Here is a 19040-nt window from a genome sequence, read left to right as displayed (position 1 = left end):
GTAACCCATTTTGAGTTAATTTTTGTATATGGTGTCAGGTAAGGGTCCAAGTTCATTGTTTTGCATGTGAATATCCAATTTTCAAAGCAACCATTTGTTGAAAAAACGATCCTCTCCGCATTGTATAGCCTTGGCATCCTTGTCAAAGATTACTTGACTCTAGGGGTGCCTGGGTGGCTCAGTTGGTTAAGCAACTGACTTTTGGTTTCAGCTCAGGTCATGATAATGAAATCGAGTTCTGCGTCAGGCTCCATGCCCAGGGTGGAGTCTGCTTGGGACTTTTTCTGTTTTCCTCTCTCACCCCTTTGGCCACTTCCCTGGCTGTTGTTCGCTAGCTCTCTGTTTCCCTGTCTCTCTCTCTCTCTCTCTTTCAAATAAAGAAAGAAACAAAGAAAAAAAGAAAGAAAGAAAGATTATGTGACTGTATATGTCAGGATTTATTTCTGGGCTCTATATTCTAGTGCAGCTGTTCTGTTTCTTTATGCCAGTGCCATACTGTTTTGATTACTGTAGTTTTGTTAATATGTTTTGAAATCAAGAAGTGTGAAGCCTCTAGCTCTGTTTTAATTTCTCAAGGTTGTCTTGTTTGTCTGTTCAAGGTCCTTTTCTTTCTTTCCTTTTTTTTTTTAAGATTTTATTTATTTATTCATGAGAGACACAGAGAGAAAGAGGCAGAGACATAGGCAGAGAGGGAAGCAGGCTTCATGCAGGGAGCCTGATGTGGGACTTGATCCTGGGACTCAGGATCACGCCCTGGGCTGAAGGCAGGCGCTCAACCTCTGAGCCACCCAGGTGTCCCATGGGTCCTTTTCTTCATTTAAAAAATTAATTTTCTAACTAGGTTCCACACCCAATATAAGGCTTAAACTCAGAACCCTGAGATCAAGAGTCATAGGGTCCCCTGGCTGAGCCAGCCAGGAGCCCCTCCTTCAGTTTTATACTTTAAGATTTCTTCTTTCTGTTTCTTTCTTCTCTTAGAGTGTGATTGAATTTTTCTTCTCAGGACACATACGGATAGATAACCAGGTATAATCTTTACTCTGCTTTATGAAAACTTGTCATATTTGATTTAGAAATTCCAAATAAAGGGTTGGTATATTATTTAAAGGTTTTATTTATTTAAATGAGAGAGAGAGAGAGAGAGCAGCGCGCATGAGAAGGGGGGAGGAGCAGAGGGAGAAGGGAGGCCGACTCAGACCTCAATCCCAGGACTCTGGGATCATGACCTGAGCTGAAGGCAGGTGCTTAACAGACTGAGCCACCCGGTTCCCCCAAGGGTTGGTATTTGGATTAAAAAAGGATTTTTTACTATGTAAACAAACTGGTTTACTTGAAGCATAGTACATTTTAAAAACTTTGGCAAAAAACTTAAGCATATAGAATAGAATATACTCATTGAACTCTTATACACTTACCTCCTAGATTCAATAATTGTTAATAATTTTGCCACATTTACTTTCCATATGTGTATATATAAATTTCCTGAGGCACTTAAAAATAAAGTGAAATTTATTTTTAGTTTTTTCCTTTTTGAGTATTATAAGTATATATTTTGGGCTTTGTTAAATTTCATTTAAGGATTTAATTTGAAATTTGCTCTTTTAAAAAAATTACAAGAAGGTATATTATCTTTAGTGTATATCTTCCAGGAAAAGGATATTCTCTGATATAACTATAAAACCATTATTATTCCTACCAAAATTATCAATAATTCTCTAATATAATATTCATACCATAGTCTTATTTCTCCATTTGTTCCCAAAACAGGTTTTACTTTTTTTTTTTTTTAATTTACTTTTTTAGGAGGGAAGGGGCAAAGGGAGAGGGGATAGGAAGAATCCTAATCAGGGTCTATGGCCTGCATTCATCCTGATGCAGGGCTTGATCTTATGACCCTGAGATCATGACCTGAGCCAAAATCAAGAGTTGGATGCTTAACTGACTGAGCCACTGAGGCACTTTATTTATTTATTTATTTATTTATTCATTCATTTATTCATTCATTCATACCAGTTCAAATCAAGACCTACCTATTGCACTTTGTTATATCTTGAGTTTTTTTTTTTTTTAATATGAAACTGCCTCTTATCTATCTTTTCACCACCCTCCGTCTCTTACTCCATGATACAGATTTGTTAGTTCTGTTGAGAATGTTGGACGTTTTTTATTTACTCATGATATAGTATAACTTGTTACTCTATTCCCTATATTTTCTATAAACTGGGTGTTAGGGGGTGCCTGGGTGGCTCAGTCAGTTAAGTTTCAGACTCTTGACTTGGGCTCAGGTCATGATCTCAGGGTCAGGAGATCAAGCCCTTCCTTGGGCTCTGTGCTGAGCATGGAGCCTGCTTAGGATTCTCTCTCCCTCTCCCTCTGCCCCTTCCCCCTCCCAAAAAAATTTATTTATTATTTATTCATTCATTCATTCATTTATTCATTTATTTTTTTTCCAAAAAAATATTTAATTGGGAGTTAGATCTAAAGGTGTTTCAGATTCAGGTTAAAGATTTTTGGAAGAGTACTTTATTTAGTTATGCTGTGTATGCATGTTGTTTCATATTAAGAGCACATAATATTTAGTTTTCCCATCATTCTGATGCTCTGTTTGATCATTACCAGATTATTTTATTGTAAAGGTATCTTTTTGTGGGTCGCCTGGGTGGTTCAGTGGTTGAGCATTGCTTCAGCTCAGGGCGTCATCCTGGGGTCCTGGGATCAAGTCCCACATTGGGCTTGTCTCAGGGAGCCTGCTTCTCCCTCTGCCTGTGTCTCTGCCTCCCTCTCTGTGTCTCTTATCTTAAAAAAAAAAATCTTAAAAAAAAAGTTATCTTTTTGCATCTAGTAAGTCCTCTGCGGTGGCACTTTGGCACCAGGTAATCTCTATCAATCTTAAACCTAATGGTGATTTTAGCCTTCATTGATTGCTGATTCTTGTTCAGTTACTTGTTATAAATATTAACATTCTATTGTTCCTTTTACATTCCTTTTGCATAGTCATCTTCCATGAAGAAGTTTCCCTCATTAGTTAGGGCTACTTTGTTACCTTGAAATAATGTTTTACCTGAAGAATAAATGCTTAGTTTTTTCTTTTAATATAACCATTTTCCACAGTGTAATAGTTACCTCCAGTGGTGGCAAATGAGGTTGATCTTTTTTTTTCTTTTTTCTTTTGTGGCTTTCTCTGTGGAATATTATATGTATTTATACGTATTACATGTTTTGAACTTTGATTTCATTTAGGATTATAGTTTGACATAAATTTAAATTTGCCTTTAGTATATACATAAAATATTTTATTTATTTTGGCAGTAAAGAAGACATGTTGGATAACAGGAAGAGTTATAGAGTTTGCAGATATCAACTGTGGCCTTAATAAGCAAGCACGTTAGTAGCATCAATGCCAGACAGATGGTAAGTATTGTTAAAGTCACAGAGTATGAATATTTTACACATAGGTTTTCAAGCATTTTTATTTGAGTGATTAAAAAAATCTCTTGGAAACTGTAGTCACAAATTTTGTTACTAAAATTTCTTTTTTTTTTTAAAGATTTTATTTATTTATTTATGAGAGACACAGAGAAAGAGAGGCAGAGACACAGGCAGAGGGAGAAGCAGGCTTTATGCAGGAAGCCTGATGTGGGACTCTATCCCGGGACTTCAGGATCACACCCTGGGCTGAAGGCAGGCACTAAACCGCTGAGCCACCCAGGGATCCCCCATGTTACTAGAATTTCTCAAAGAGCTTGTGTTTGCGTAAAACAAGTGTATTATAGTCCTGGTTTTCTCCTTTAATGTTTGCTTTAGTTTCTCTGCTTCTAAAATGCTTCTTCATATTTTACATATTCACCATCTGTAAATATTTGTGCACCTATTTTATGTGTGGGACTACGGCCAACTGCCAGGTTGGAGTATATATCATAATCTGTGTTATTAAGGAATATGGCTAATGGGGAAATCAACACATATAGAAGAAAATATGTTGGTAAAAGCAACAATGTGAGGCTCTAAAATAATGAAGCAAGACTAGTTCTGGAAGTAAGTAACAAAGGATTATAAGAAGTGTTGAAGAATTCAGAGAATTACACCTTCCTGGATTCTTTGGCCAAAAGTTGTATATGGTTTAACTACTAGCTTTTTTTTTTTTTTTTTTTAAGATTTTATTTATTTATTCATAGAGATGCAGAGAGAAAGAGAGAGTGGCAGAGACACAGGCAGAGGGAGAAGCAGGCTCCATGCAGAGAGCCTGACGTGGGACTCGATCCCGGGTCTCCAGGATCACACCCTGGGCTGCAGGCGGCGCTAAACCGCTGCGCCACTGGGGCTGCCCCACAATTAGCTTTTTCCCTTAAGAATATGTCTCAGAGATCTTTCTGGTTTCTCCACACATCTGGTTTCTTCATTCTATCTTAAACTTTTTAATAGCTGCCTAGTATCCTAAAGGGTGATTTTTTACTATAATTTATTTAGCTATACTGTTACCTATTGATATTTAGGATGTTCAGTGATTAATTATAATAGTTCTTATGCCACATAGCTACATTTTAAGATTATTGGTTACCTTAATTTGATTATATTTTCTATAAATACTGTCTTTTTTAGTGACACACCCTTTGGTATCTTGATGTGATTTAGTATTTATTCTATCCTTATCACAGTGGTATCCTTAAAATCATTTTGTAGGTAACTTAATCCCCAGTAAAGATGGATTGATTGGTTTTGGTAGCATTTGCTTCTGAAAGAGATGTTTCTCTTTCTTTTTTTTTAAGATTTATTTGAGAGAGTGAGAGCGAGCAAGAGAGTGCACAAGTGGGGAGGGCAGAGCAAGAGGGAGCAGTAGGGGAGAGCCCTATGTTAGGGTCGATCCCTGGACCCTGGGGATCATGACCTGAGTTGAAGGCAAACGCTTAACCGACTGAGCCATCCAAGTGCCCCTGAAAGAGATTTTCTTGATCTTGCTTGGGATAATGCCATGGTTAATTCCTATGATTTCAAGTTATATGTTCCTTCTAGAGAGATATTTTTTAAAAAATATTTATTTATTTATTATTTATGATAGACATAGAGATAGAGAGGCAGAGACACAGGAGGAGGGAGAAGCAGGCTCCATGCCAGGAACCCGACGTGGGACTCGATCACGGGACTCCAGGATCGTGCCCTGGGCCAAAGGCAGGCGCTAAACCACTGAGCCACCCAGGGATCCCCTAGAGAGAGATTTTTTATTTTTCTTTGTCTTTGATGGTTTTAAGGAACTAAAGTACTACTTTTCTTTTTTTTGGAACTAAAGTATTACTAATAAATTTGATTGTTAGTATTGATTTTCCTAGGCTTATTCTTTATAGATAGTTGATATTGTGTATTAAATAGAATATCTTTCTTGACTGTTATAGCAATGTATTATTTTCTGATATTTTTATATAAAGGTAAGTTATCTAAAATTAGTAGTCCTTATATAAATATAGCAGAGTTATTCATAAAATGACATGGGAAATTTTTTTAGTGTTAATATTGTGTTGATGATATAGCTTTCAGTAGGAAGGTGTCTTTTTTTTGAAGTGGTCATTGGTATATTTACATTAATGGCAGTACTGACCACTGCCATACCACTGTTAGAGTTCGTGTTCACTTTGTTACTTTTATAAATTTCATGTAACCTGGATTTTTTTTTTTAAGATTTAAAAGAACATCTATCTTTATCTGTTAAAAACAAAACAAAACAGAATTGATAAGACTTCTGCTAACCATGCTAGAATATTTTGATGATAGTCAATGAGCAAGCATGTATTGGTTAGGTTCTCTGTCAGGTAAAATTAAATAATAAAGGTAGAAGAGCTTGGAAAATGTGTATATGAAATTTATATATTCATGGTCTCATTATTAACAAAAATTTATATTATTTGCTTTTAGGTTCTTCATTTGAGCCAGTTCTTTCACATTTCTCCATAATATATCAAACCTTACTTACCGATCCTTATTTCACATATCCTTTTAGAATACACTCTCTCTAGGTCAGGTATGTATATGAAGAAGCTACATAATCTTGTTTAAACTAGTGTATTAATAAGGCTCTCTTTATTGAAAAAGGAAGATGCATAAGTTCAGTTGATACAAAAACAGAACGTTACTCAAGTGAGTAAATGGAATTGAAATAATCTGGATATATAAAGTAAAACTGGTACTTGAGTGGTAGTATGTTTTATAGAGATTCTTCACTATACTAAATATTGGTTGGACACTTAAGCCGCCTACATGTTTAGATCTTTTTCCATATAAATAGACACAATGGAAAAAGTTAGAAGGGATTTATGGTTTGCCATCTGGAGGAAGTATAGAGGAAGTCTAAGATTCAGCTTTGATAATAGTGATTGTTATTTTTTTTCCCCTGATTGTTAAAGCATCTTTATATTAGAGGTTATTTGGAAAATACAAAAGTAGTATATAAAAACAGTAGTATGTTAAAAATAAAGTTACCTGTAATCCCACTACCCAGAGATTTCTTTTCCAGTCTAATATTATAGTTAATCTAACCTAATCCCATTTGGGTGTCTGTATAAATTATATGGAGTGTTGTGTCTTGCTTTCTTTTCTAACATTGTCTTAAAAAAAAAACAAAAACCTCTCAATTAAATATTCAAGATACAGTCTTTAATTAATGACTATAAAATTCCATCTTAGGAATCTAAAGGGATATTTTGTTTAGCAGAGTCTAACAAATCTGAGTTCAATCCCAGTTTTGCTACTTAAGACCTTTAAGTTTTTTTTTTAAAGATTTTATTTATTTATTCATGAGAGACAGAGAGAGAGAGAGGCAGAGACATAGGCAGAAGCTGAGGGAGAAGCAGGCTCCATGCAGGAAGCCTGATGCGGGACTTGATTCCAGGTCTCCAGGATCACACCCTGGGCTGAAGGCAGACACTTAACTGCTGAGCCACCCAGGCGTCCCAAGAGCTTTAAGTTTGATACTTCCCTTTTCTGGTCTCTATTTTCTTATTTGCAAAATAGGTAGAATATTACTTCCTTGATCTTAACATTGTAGCTGGCATATGTTAAGTATATAATAAATTATACTTACTATGATCAGAAATTATTTTATCATTCCTTTCTTATTACTTATTTTTAAATTTTTCTTTGTAAAACATTACTGTATTTTGAACATCTCTATATAAATATTTATTTATATATGTAAATCTGATTGTTTTTTATGATAAATTCCTAAAAGTGGAATTGTTGGATGAAAGAATATAAGTACAGTTGACCCTTGAACAACACAGGTTTATTTTTTTATTTTTTATTTTTTAAAATATTTTATTTATTTATTCATGATAGTCACAGAGAGAGAGAGGCAGAGACACAGGCAGAGGGAGAAGCAGGCTCCATGCACCGGGAGCCCAACGTGGGATTCGATCCCGGGTCTCCAGGATCGCGCCCCGGGCCAAAGGCAGGCGCCAAACCGCTGCGCCACCCAGGGATCCCAACACAGGTTTAAACTACCTGAGATCCACTCACATGCAGATTCATTCATCCCTCCCTCCCTCCCTCCCTCCCTCCCTCCCTCCCTCCCTCTTCCTTCCTTCCTTCCTTCCTTCCTTCCTTCCTTCCTTCCTTCCTTCCTTCCTTCCTTCCTTCCTTCCTTTCGATTTTATTTATTTATTCATGAGAGATACAGAAAAAGAGGCAGAGACACAGGCGGAGGGAGAAGCAGACTCCGTATGGGGAGCCTGATGTGGGACTCAATCCCAAGATTTTGGGATTGTGACTTGAGCCGAAGGCAGGCACTCAACCACTGAACCACCCAGATGCCCCTCACATACAGATTTCTTACAGTATAATACTGTAAATGTATTTTCTCCTCTTTATATTTTTCTTAACATTTTCTTTTCTCTAGCTTACTTTATTGTAACAGAACAGTATCTAGTACATTTATAAAATTTGTGTTAATTGACTTTATATTCTAGCTTCCAGTCAACAATAGGCTATTAGTAGTTAAGTTAAAAACTGTCAGTGGATTTTTGATTCTATGGATGATCGGTGCTCTTAATACCTCCTTCACCATTGTTCAGAGGTCAGCTGTAATTTAAGGTTTCTTTTTTTTTTTTTTTTTTTTAATTTTTATTTATGATAGTCACACACAGAGAGAGAGAGTCAGAGACATAGGCAGAGGGAGAAGCAGGCTCCATGCAGGGAGCCCGACGTGGGATTCGATCCCAGGTCTCCAGGATCGCGCCCTGGGCCAAAGGCAGGCGCCAAACCGCTGCGCCACCCAGGGATCCCTAATTTAAGGTTTCTTGATACATGGTGTCACTTTGCTTTCTAGAAAGATTATACTAGTTTATTGTCATTACAATGTTTGAGAATTCCTATTTCACTATAGCCTTGCCAACAATGGCTATTCTTATTTTAAAAATTATTTTTTATCTATTAGGCAACTTAATTATTTTTGACATAACAGTAAAAAAGAAAAAGAAAGAATGGGCGTGGAGCCTAATGGGCTTGAACTCAGGATCCTGAGATCAAGACCTGAACTGAGATTGAGTCAGACTTTTTTTTTTTTTTTTTCAAGATTTTCATTCATCCATTCATGAGAGAGACAGAGAGGCAGAGACATGGGGAGAGGAAGAAGCAGGCTCCTTGTAGGGAGCCCGATGTGGGACTTGATCCGGGGACTCCAGGATCACGCCCTGAGTCAAAGGCAGATGCTCAATCGCCCAGCCACCCAAGTGTCCCAAAAGTCAGACATTTAACTGACTGAGCCACTCAGGCACCCCAGTAATATTCTTTTAATTCCATTTTATTAATGGGGTTAAACTTAAAAAAATTTTTTTTATTACTATTTTGTTTTAGAATTCTGTACCTATTGCTTTCCTGTTTTTATTTCTTTTTCCTTACCTTAATCCTTCATTTATCTAGCAGAAATCTATTTAGTGCTACTATGTGCTAAACATTGTTTTGGTATTGGTATATAATTTTGGTACTTATTATTTAATTTAGTGAGGGCAACGCAGGAGTGAACAGAATTGCCAAAAACCTTTGTCTTCTTTTTATTTTTATTTTTATTTTTTTATTTAAAAAAATATTTATTTATTCATGAGACACAGAGAGGCAGAGACACAGGCAGAGGGAGAAGCAAGCTCCATGCAGGGAGCCTGATGTGGGACTCGATCCTGGGACTCTAGGATCACGCCCTGGGCCAAAGGCTAAGGTTTAGCCACGCTAAACCACTGAGCCACCCAGGGATCCCCCCAAACCTTTGTCTTCAAAGAGTTTACTTTCTAGTGTCAGGGTAAACAGATGTTAAACAAAATAAACATCAAAATTATAGAATGATAATTTCTTTGGAGAAAAAAAATAATGAAAGGGAGATGGAGAGAACGTATATGTGCAGTTTTACATTAGATGGTTAGGGGAAACCTCTCTGCAAAGGTGCCATAAGTAAAGTCTTGTAAGGAGTGAGTCATTAAGGTATCTGTGGAGAGTACATTTTAGGCTATGAATTAAATATAAGGATAGTGAAGCAGGAGAATACTGGGTGAATTTAAGAAAGAACAAGAGGGAGAGTAGCAAGAAAGGATTTGAAAGAGTTATTATGGAACCAGACTGTTTACTATCTTAACTAGGCCATTTTAAGAACTTTGATTTTTATTCTATATGAAATGCAGAGGTACTGGAGGCTTTAAAGCAAACCTTTGACTTAGGTTTGAGATGTCTATTTAGATACACAAAGTGGAGATATTTAGTGGGTAGTTTGATGTGTGTCTGAGGTCAGGGAAGAGGTGCAGCTTGGGGATGTAAATTCTTAGCATTTTGTTAATGTTTAAAACCATAAGACTAGGTGAGGTCACCAAAGAAGTGGGAAAAGAGGAGAACCTAGGGCTAAGCCCTGGAACACAACATTTTCCCAAGTTGAATAGTAAGAAAATTCTGATAGTGGCCCTGTTCTTAGAAGATAATGTCCTTAGGGTGTTCTTTGAGGGAGGGATTTACGAGCTGTGTAAATGCTGCTGATAGGTCCAGACCTTTAGATTTAATTTTTAAATTTCTAATTGCTAGTGGAGAGAAAAGCAGTCCAGCTTTCTTACTAAATTACCTGGGTAATCTAAAGGATAATCTGTAGATTCTTTTGGATTTTATATGCACTCAGTTGTATTGCCTGTGAATAATGATAGTTCTATTTCTTTTTTTCCAATCCTTAACTTTTATTTCCGTTTCAAGTCTTAACACGCTGGCTGTGATCTCTGGTACAATGTAGTACTGTAGAATAGAAATGGTGATGGCAGTCATTTTGTCTTATTTCTGATTACAGAGAGTAAACTTAGCATTTCATAATTACGTATGAGGGGTTTGTGTGTGTGTGTGTGTGTGTGTGTGTGTGTGTGTTTTGTAAATGCCTTTCTTTATTCCCTTCTGTTTCTAGTGTGTGTAGAGTTTTTATCATGAGTGGATGTTGACTTTTTTCAAATAGTTTTTCTGCATATATTGAATTGATCATATGATTTTTCTTTATTTTGGTAATGTCCGGTACTGCATTGGTTAATTTTCAAATATTATTATTTTAAATATTTTATTTATTTATTCATTAGAGACAGAGAGAGAGAGAGGCAGAGACATAGGTGAAGGGATAAGCAGGCTCCATGCAGGAAGCCCGATGTGGGACTCGATCCTGGGACTCCAGGATCACGCCCTGAGTCAAAGGCAGGTACTCAACCGCTGAGCCACCCAGGCGTCCCAATTTTCAAATATTAAAACAACTTTATAATCAAAAAATAAATTCAAGTTGTGATATATTATTTTTATAAATAACTAATACAATTTTTGGATTTTTAAATAACATATCAATTTATATATTCCTGCTCTAATATTTTGCTTGGGAGTTTTACATCTATTTTCAGGAGTGAAATAAACCTGTAATTTTTTTCTTTTAATATCCTTGTAAGGTTTTGGTATCTGGGTTGGGTTGACCTCATAAAATGAGTTGTGAAATGTTTTTTCTTTTAACTAGTATCTGAAAGAGTTTATGTAAGGTTGGTATTAGAGATTACTTAGTGGAATTTACTTATGAAGCCACCTAGACCCTAGGGTTTTCTTTATGGGAAGGCTTTAAATTATAGATTCTATTTCTTTAATAGATAAAGGACTAACATTATTTCAGATGTGGTATGATGTGCATTTTTAAAAAATGTGTATTCCATTTAAAGTTTAAAATTTATAAAAAAAAATAAAAAAATAAAGTTTAAAATTTATTGGCATAAAATTCTTCATTTTATCTCTTAAATGTGTGGATTTCATAATGATGTTCCCTTTTTATTTGTGATTGGTAATTTGTGTCTTCTCACGTTTTTTGGTCACTCTTGCCAAGGATTTGTTATTTTTAATAGTTTTTTCTTTAAAACTACTTTAAGTTTCAAAGAACCATCTTTTGATGTTGTTGATCCCCTTTACTATGTATTTGTTTTCTGTTTTGTATTTGCTGTTTGTTATTTCCTTTCTAATTTCTTTGGGGTGATTCACTGTTTTTTTTCCCCTAACTGCTTATTGAATGCTTAGATAGTTGATTTTTCAGCCTTTCTTTTTTTCTAATATATGTTTTTGCATGCATCTTTTTCTGTGCATGACTTTAGTTGTATCTCACAGTTTGGATATATTTATTTGGTTAAAATATTTTCTATTACTATTATTTTATTTTAATTTTCATTATTTTTAATAAAAGATTTTATTTATTTGGAGAGCACTTGTGGAGGAGGGAAGGGCAAAGGGAGAGGGACAGAAAGGGAGGGAGAGGGACAAGCAGACTCAGAACTGAGTGCAGAGCCGGACCTGAAGTTCGACCGCACAAACCCTGAAATCATCATCTGACCCGAAATCAAGAGTTAGATGCCTAACTGACTGAGCCACTCAGGCTCCCCTTAATTATATTTTAAATTGATGTTAGCATTTTACTAACATAGTAGAATTCTTCTTTGACTCAAGTATAGAAGTAGATTTCTTAATTTTCAGACAATTGTGTTTTCTACTTATAGTTTAGATACTAATTCCTAGTAGAATTCCATGTGTACTTGAAAATAAAGTGTATTCTGTGGTTATTGGGTCCAGTGTTGTACAGATACTAAGCTAAGTTATTTATGACATGGCTCAGGTCTTTTGTGTCCTTATTGTTCACCCTTCTTTTTTTCTCTGTTTTGTTGGGGGTGACCCTTTTTCTAATAGTTAATGGAGAGAGCAGTTTTACAAGTTGAATACAAACTTAGAATTGTAGAATTATTACATCTTCCTGGTGAATTTTATCATTGCCTTTTATCATTTACATGTACATCAATGGTGATTTAGGTAAGAGCAGTTTTTACTTTTTTTGGGAAAACTGTTTATTTATTTTTAAAGATTTTATTAACTTATTGAGGCAGAAAGAGCACGAGCAATAGGGAGGGGCAGAGGGAGAGGGAGAAGCAGGCTCCCTGCTGAGCAAGGAGCCTGTCCTGGGGCTCGATCCCTGGGGATCTTGACCTGAGCCACCCAAGCTCCCTTTTGGAAAATAATTTAATATCTAACATAAAAAGAACAACATAAATCATAACCAGGGAAAAATCAGAACCTTTCTGGGCTTCTTTTTCACTTATTTTAATTTAGAATGGCTTGTACTTAGAAATGAATATGAGAGAAGGTACCAGAAATTTTTGATTGCTTAAGATCTCTAAAACTATATTTTTCCCTTAAAAGATGTTTTTAAAATTCAAGTATAATTAACATACAGTATTATATTAGTTTCAGGTATATAATATAATGATTCAATAATTCTTTTTTTTTTTTAAGATTTTATTTATTTATTCATGAGAGACACAGAGAGAGAGGCAGAGACATAGGCAGAGGGAGAAGCAGGCTCTATGCAGGGAGCCCAGTGTGGGACTCAATCCCGGGACTCCAGGACCACACTCTGAGCTGAAGGCAGATGCTCAACCGCCGAGCCACAGAGGCGTCCCAGTTTGTTCCTTTTTATTGCTAACTAGTAGTTCATGGAATGGAAATATCATAATTTGTTTAACCTATTCACCCATTGAAGGACAGTTGAATTGTTCTCTAATTTTTAACTATAATGAATAAAGCTGGTATAAACTTTGTGTATAGGTTTTTGGGTGAACATATTTTTCATTTCTCTTAGGTAAATAATATCTAGACATCCAATTGCTGAATTGTTGTATGATGTTGCTTGTTTAGTTTTTAAAAGAAACTGCCAAACTTTTTCCAAAGTGGCTGTACCATTTTATGTTCCCAGCTGAGCATATGAATCATCTAGTTTCTCTTTATCCTTGCCAGCATTTTTTGTGGTCGTTAGTTTTTATGATAGCTACTTTGATAGATGTGGAAGTAATATCATATTGTACATAGTTTTAATTTGTATTTACTTAATACCTAATGATTTTGAACATCTTTTATGTACCTGTTTGTCATTTGTATATCCTTTTGGAGTTTCGCTTTTTGTGCATATTCTTATTGAATTGTTTGGTTCTTACTGTGGAGTTTTGATAAGTTCTTTTTTTTTTTTTTTGATAAGTTCTTTATATATTGCAGATATTAGTCCTTTGTTGGATATATAGTATGCAGATGTTTTCTTTAGTCTGTAACTTGTCTTTTCATGTTCTTAACAAGATCTTTCACAGAGCAAAAATGTTTAATTTTGATGAAGTACAGTTTATCTGTTTTTCCTTTTATGGATCATACTTGTAGTATTTTTGTTTAGCTCTAGGTCCTGGAGATTTTCTCCTTTTTTTTTTTTTCTTTTTTCTTTTTCTTTTTCTAAGATGTTTATAGTTTTATGGACTTAATACGTTCTTGATCCATTTTGAGTTAATTTTTCTACAAAGTACAAGACTGAGGTCAAGATTTATTTTTTTTAAGCTGTGGATGTTCACGCTGCAGTTTCATTTGTTGAAAAGACTATCTTTTCTCCATTAAATTGCTTTTGCAATTTTGGCAAAAGTCAGTTGGGCATATTTATGTTGGTTTATTTCTGGTATATTCTGTTCTGTTTCCAGATCTATAATCTGTTTCCAGATCTATATGTCTGTCCCTCTACTGATACCATACTGTCTTGTTTAGTATAGTGACATAACAAATCTTGAAATTGAAGTTGACGATTCCTCTCTTTCAAAATCGTTTTAGTTATTCTAGTTCCCTTGTCTTTCCATTTAATTTTAGAATAATCTTGTCCATATCCAGAGAAAATCTTGCTGGGGTTTATTTATTTATTTATTTATTTATTTATTTATTTATTTATTTATTTATTTAAAATTTTTATTTATTTATGATAGTTACAGAGAGAGAGAGAGGCAGAGACACAGGCAGAGGGAGAAGCAGGCTCCATGCACTGGGAGCCCGATGTGGGATTCGATCCCGGGTCTCCAGGATCGTGCCCTGGGCCAAAGGCAGGCGCCAAACCGCTGCGCCACCCAGGGATCCCTTGCTGGGGTTTTGATAGGAGTACTGTTTGTCAATTTGGGGAAAACTTTGTTTACTATGTTCAGTCTTCTAGTCCACGAACATGCTGTGCCTTTTCATTTATTTAAATCTTTGATTTCTTTCATCAGTGTTGTATAGTTTTCAGCATACAAGGTTCTGTAGTGATAACCCTTTATTCATTCCTGATATTGGTAATATCTCTCTTTTGTCAGTTGTGTTAGATGTTTGTCATTTTTATTTTTAAAGAACTATTAGTTTGTTTCACTGATTCTTCTTTTTTGCTTTTCTGTTTTCAGTTTCATTTGGTCCTGCTCTTGTCTTTGTTATTCCCTTTCTTTTGTTAGCTTTGGATTTGTTTTGCTTTTCTTTTTCTTGGTAATTGTGGTGAGGGCTTAGATTATTGATTTGAGACTTTTTCTCTTGTTGTATGCATTTGGTTATAAATTTGCTATAAATTTCCACCATTGCTGCTTTAGCTGTGTTGTATAAATTTTGATATGGTATATTTTCATTCATTTCAATGTATTTTTAAATTTTTCTTGAGACTTTCTCTTTGACTCATGGATTATTCAGTATATTGCATAAGTTTCAATGTTTGGAGCTTTATCAGTTATCTTTCTGTTAATTGATTTCTAGTTTGATTCCATTCTGGTCAGAGAATACATTATATGATTTCACTTCTTTTAAGTTTGTTGGGATTTGTTTTAAAGCCTAGGATATGGTCTTTTTCTGGTACCTATTTGGTGGGCACTTGAAAATAATGTATTCTGCTGTTGGGTAGAGTGTTCTATAAAGGTTGATTATTCTTAATTGATGGTATTACTGAGTTTTATATTCTTGTTTATCTTTGTTTATCAATTCTATCAATTGTTGAGAACGGGGGTTTGAAGTTTCTAGAATTGTCAATTTGTTTCTCATTTCAATTCTGTCAACTTCTGCTTCACTTATTTAGTAGCTCTTTTGTTTGGTACACACACATTTAGGGTTGCTGTGTCCTCTTGGTGCTCTGTCCCTTATGATTACATAATGTCCTTCTCTGTCTCTGGCATTTTTTTTTTTCCTCCTCCAAATTCTACTTTATGTGCTATTAATAGAGAAAGGTATAATTTAATTTAAATTAATTTAAATTTAAATAGGCACATGTGGCTGGTGGCTGCCATATTGACAGTGCAGTTCTGGAAGATGGAGAGAGCTATGACAGTAAATTTAATTAAAAGGTAAATTTTATAGTATGGGTGTTAAGGGCAATGGGTGGTTAGAGGAAAGGGAGATTGGGGCAGAGGGAGTGGGGGACATGATTTTAAATTGGATAATCAAGGAAGAAATCATTGATTGTGACACTTGAATAAAGGTTTGAAGGATTCTGGGGGAGAGTATATATCAAAGGCCAGCAGGGAGGTGTGGGCCACTGTAAGAATTTGAGCTTTCACTGAGTGACATAGAGAAGACTTTGATTCTTTCTGACTTGTGTGTTGTTGTATGTATGTATGTATGTATGTTGTGCATAGATCATTCTGGCTCATGTGTTGAAAATAGACTGCAGGAGACAAGAGTTGGAAGCAGAAAAAGTATTTAGGCCCCTGGAATATGAGTGAATGAGAACAGTTGCCAGACTAAATGGTTAGAGCAGATTTTGGGGAGATTATCAGACATTTCTTTTGGGATATGTTAAATTTGAAATGTTTATTAGATACATCTAAGTGGAGAAAAGCAAGTAGACTATCTGAGGTTCTCTAGATCAATGAATCCCTGCCCTTGTGGAGCTTACTTATACTGTACTTGAATATGGGTGGTAAATACAATAAAAACAAATAAAACATATACCGTGTTAGAAGATAAGATTTCTGAGAAAATTCAAGTAAGGGAAGAAGGATAAGTGGTGTTGGAGACTGGCTTCTGGAGTGGGTGACGTTTGAGTAATGATAGCAAGGTGTTGAGGAAATAGACTTTATACCTGAGAGAGCAGTAGTTTAGGAAGAGGGAGCCAAATGTAAAGTTTCCCATGGGGGAGTGTGGCTGGTGTGTTTGAAGAACAAGGAGGTAAGGTGTGGCTGGAATGACACTGAGCAAGGGAAAGAGGTTTAGGGATGACAGTACAGAAGTAACACATGTCTGGGTTATAGGCCATTTTAAGGGTTCTGAGTGAGATGGGAAGTCAGTAGATAGTCAAACAGAAGATACATGTGATCTGACCTATAGTTTATAACTGAGTCACTCTGATCGCTGTGCCTACATATAGAGAGAGACTGAAGGGAGATTGATTTGGAGACTTAATTCAGGCGACAGGCTGTGGTAGCAGTGAGATAGTGAGGTAAGGTCATATTCTGGATACATTTTGAGGGTTGCATTGACAAAATTTGTTTAGTGGTTGGATGTGGGATGAGAGGAGTTAGGAATTATTCTGAGATTTTTGAGTTGAGCATTTGGAAGAACAGAGCTGCATTAATTGAGATGGGAAAGACTGGGAAGAGCGGATGTGGAGGAGGTGATCAGGAGCTCAGTTTTGGACATGTTAAGTTTATGATGCCTATTAGACATCCAAATGTAGGTGCTCAGTAGGCATTGTCATTTATGAATACTGTTTTTAAAAATGAAATAATGACATTGAAACAGTGTGCTCACTGTTGTGAAAATTCATTTTATTTGTTAATATCTTAATCTTTTAACATGTTCAATCCTGGCAAAACTTGAATGTTTTGGAGAAAGTGTAAGAGGTTGTCTTACTGCTTTTTGGCTTTGCTATCAGAGTTGATGGTACTTCCGTAGTGTTAAATAAAGATGTCATTCCGATTTTAGCAATGGAAATACAACTATATAGTCTGAGTGTTTTTACTTGCTTTCTATTTTAGGTCCTATTACTGCTGGATTGTACAAGATATTTAACCGTGTTTTCTTTGAGGTATGACTTAAATATCAAACATCTTAAATAAGAAAAGGGGAACATTTTAGTTTTGGAAGTCAGAATGCCAAGGAGAAAGAAAAATCTTGGGGGAAATCCTTTTCGGAAGACTGCAAGCTCTCAGGAAGTTGTATCCAGTGTGGCTAGTCGTGAGGAGCCACCCACTACTCTTCCTTCCATGTGTGAGACAAAAGTTGATCGGGAGGAACTCTTCACCAGTATCTCAGAGATGTTTTCTGATCTGGACCCCGATGTAGTGTATTTGATGCTTTCTGAATGTGATTTCAAAGGTGAGAAAAAGTTTAGTTTGAACCCTTTGCATAGAATAAGAAGCCTTCATGTACTTTACCGCCAGTAGTAATATAGAAAAACAACTGCCATATTTCTCTTTTGTTAATTTATCGAGCACCTGCTATGGGCAAGGTACTAAGTTGGTATTGTGTTATGAGAAGAAAGCAGTTTTTTCTGCTCTCAAGAAATACACAGTTCTAGGTGTAAGATATATGTATAGATACTACATTCTGTGTTTTATTTCTTTTTATCTTCCCTCTAGAACAGGTTGGCACTATTAACATTTTGGACCAGATGATTCCTTGTTGTGAGTGGCTTTCCTGTGAATCATAGGATGTTTAGCAGCATCCCTGGCCTATACTCTCTAGTTGACAGTAGCAACCTTCAGTAGCCTGTTGTGGCAATTAAAAATGTGTCCACCTATTGTCATATGTCCCTTGGGGACCAGAATCATCCCCAATTGAGGACTGCTGTCTTAAGATGTAAGCTCCATAAAGACAGATTTTATAAAGTTTTTACTGCTGTATCCCCAGTCCCTAAAATAACAAATGATTCATACAGGACCTCAGTAAATATTTATTGAGTGAAAAAATCATTGTAATTGTGGGAATGAGAGCCGATTAGAAGTTGATATTATTAGAGTAGTGTTTCACAATACTTGCTTTGGAGTCAGGAAACTTGGGTTAGATTTCCAGTTCCGCTACTTAACCTCTCTGGGTCTGTTTTCTTATCTGTTAATGAGAAAAATAGTAGTATGTACCTCATAGGACTTTTTTTTGGTAAGAACTGAGGGTTTTTTTGGTTTTTTTTGGTTAAGTTTTCAATTTAGTATTATTAATAACTTATAATAAATTGGTTAGAAGTATGTTTACAGACAAACTTTCAAAGTTGACTGAGTAAATTAAATGTTGATGCTTAGTGTTACTATTGGCCATGATTAGTATAAGATAAAATTTTTCTAGATTGGGGAAGTTTTGCTAATGCATGAAAATTCATTTTTATTCATTACATGGACTGTGATGAGAATATATTAACTATCCTGTTATGTGTGCAAAAAAACAGTTTTCAGCAGTCCACATTATGCTCAAAAATGATACTGTATAGAGTTTTATGTACGACTTTTTTTTATGTACTACTTTTTTATTTCCTGATGTTGAGGTGTTTAAAATTTGTTTCACATATACTAACCTAGTAATGAGGAACGACAAGAAAAATATATTACCCTTACATCCTAACAGAAAACATTTTTCTTTTCCAGGATCTTCTCTACACCTTATTTATAAATACTGATATTTTGAGTAGTCTAAATAGTGTTAATGAAACTACATATTTTGCTTTTTAAACCTAACATAAACATTTTTTTCAGTGTTGCTGTGATCTTTGTATTTATTTTTAATAGCTTTCTAAT

At 35.4% G+C, this 19040-nt stretch overlaps 1 protein-coding gene across 14 annotated transcripts in view; it reads left to right on the top strand.

Moving 5' to 3' along the window:
* The window catches only part of N4BP2 (NEDD4 binding protein 2), an 83891-nt gene that overhangs the window by 9725 nt on the left and 55126 nt on the right, over positions 1-19040 (top strand). For 5 of the 14 annotated variants that reach the window (XR_012021412.1, XR_012021411.1, XM_072806906.1 and 2 more), the window contains exons 2-5: positions 3310-3411; positions 5905-6010; positions 15579-15659; positions 17292-17631. Coding sequence is in view for 8 of the 14 variants with exons in the window: in XM_072806906.1 (XP_072663007.1) it covers positions 17406-17631 (226 nt within the window). In the remaining 6 variants the exon portion in view is untranslated. Of the gene's footprint in view, positions 1-3309; positions 3412-5904; positions 6011-15578; positions 15660-17291; positions 17632-19040 lie in introns of those variants that run through there. The other 9 variants (XM_072806874.1, XM_072806882.1, XM_072806888.1 and 6 more) reach the window with 6 other exon arrangements.

Source organism: Canis lupus, chromosome 2 (genome assembly GCF_048164855.1).
Source record: "Canis lupus baileyi chromosome 2, mCanLup2.hap1, whole genome shotgun sequence".
NCBI lineage: Eukaryota > Metazoa > Chordata > Mammalia > Carnivora > Canidae > Canis > Canis lupus.
The sequence above is the reverse complement of the archived record's forward strand: the minus strand, read 5'-3'. Positions and strand labels throughout refer to the sequence as shown.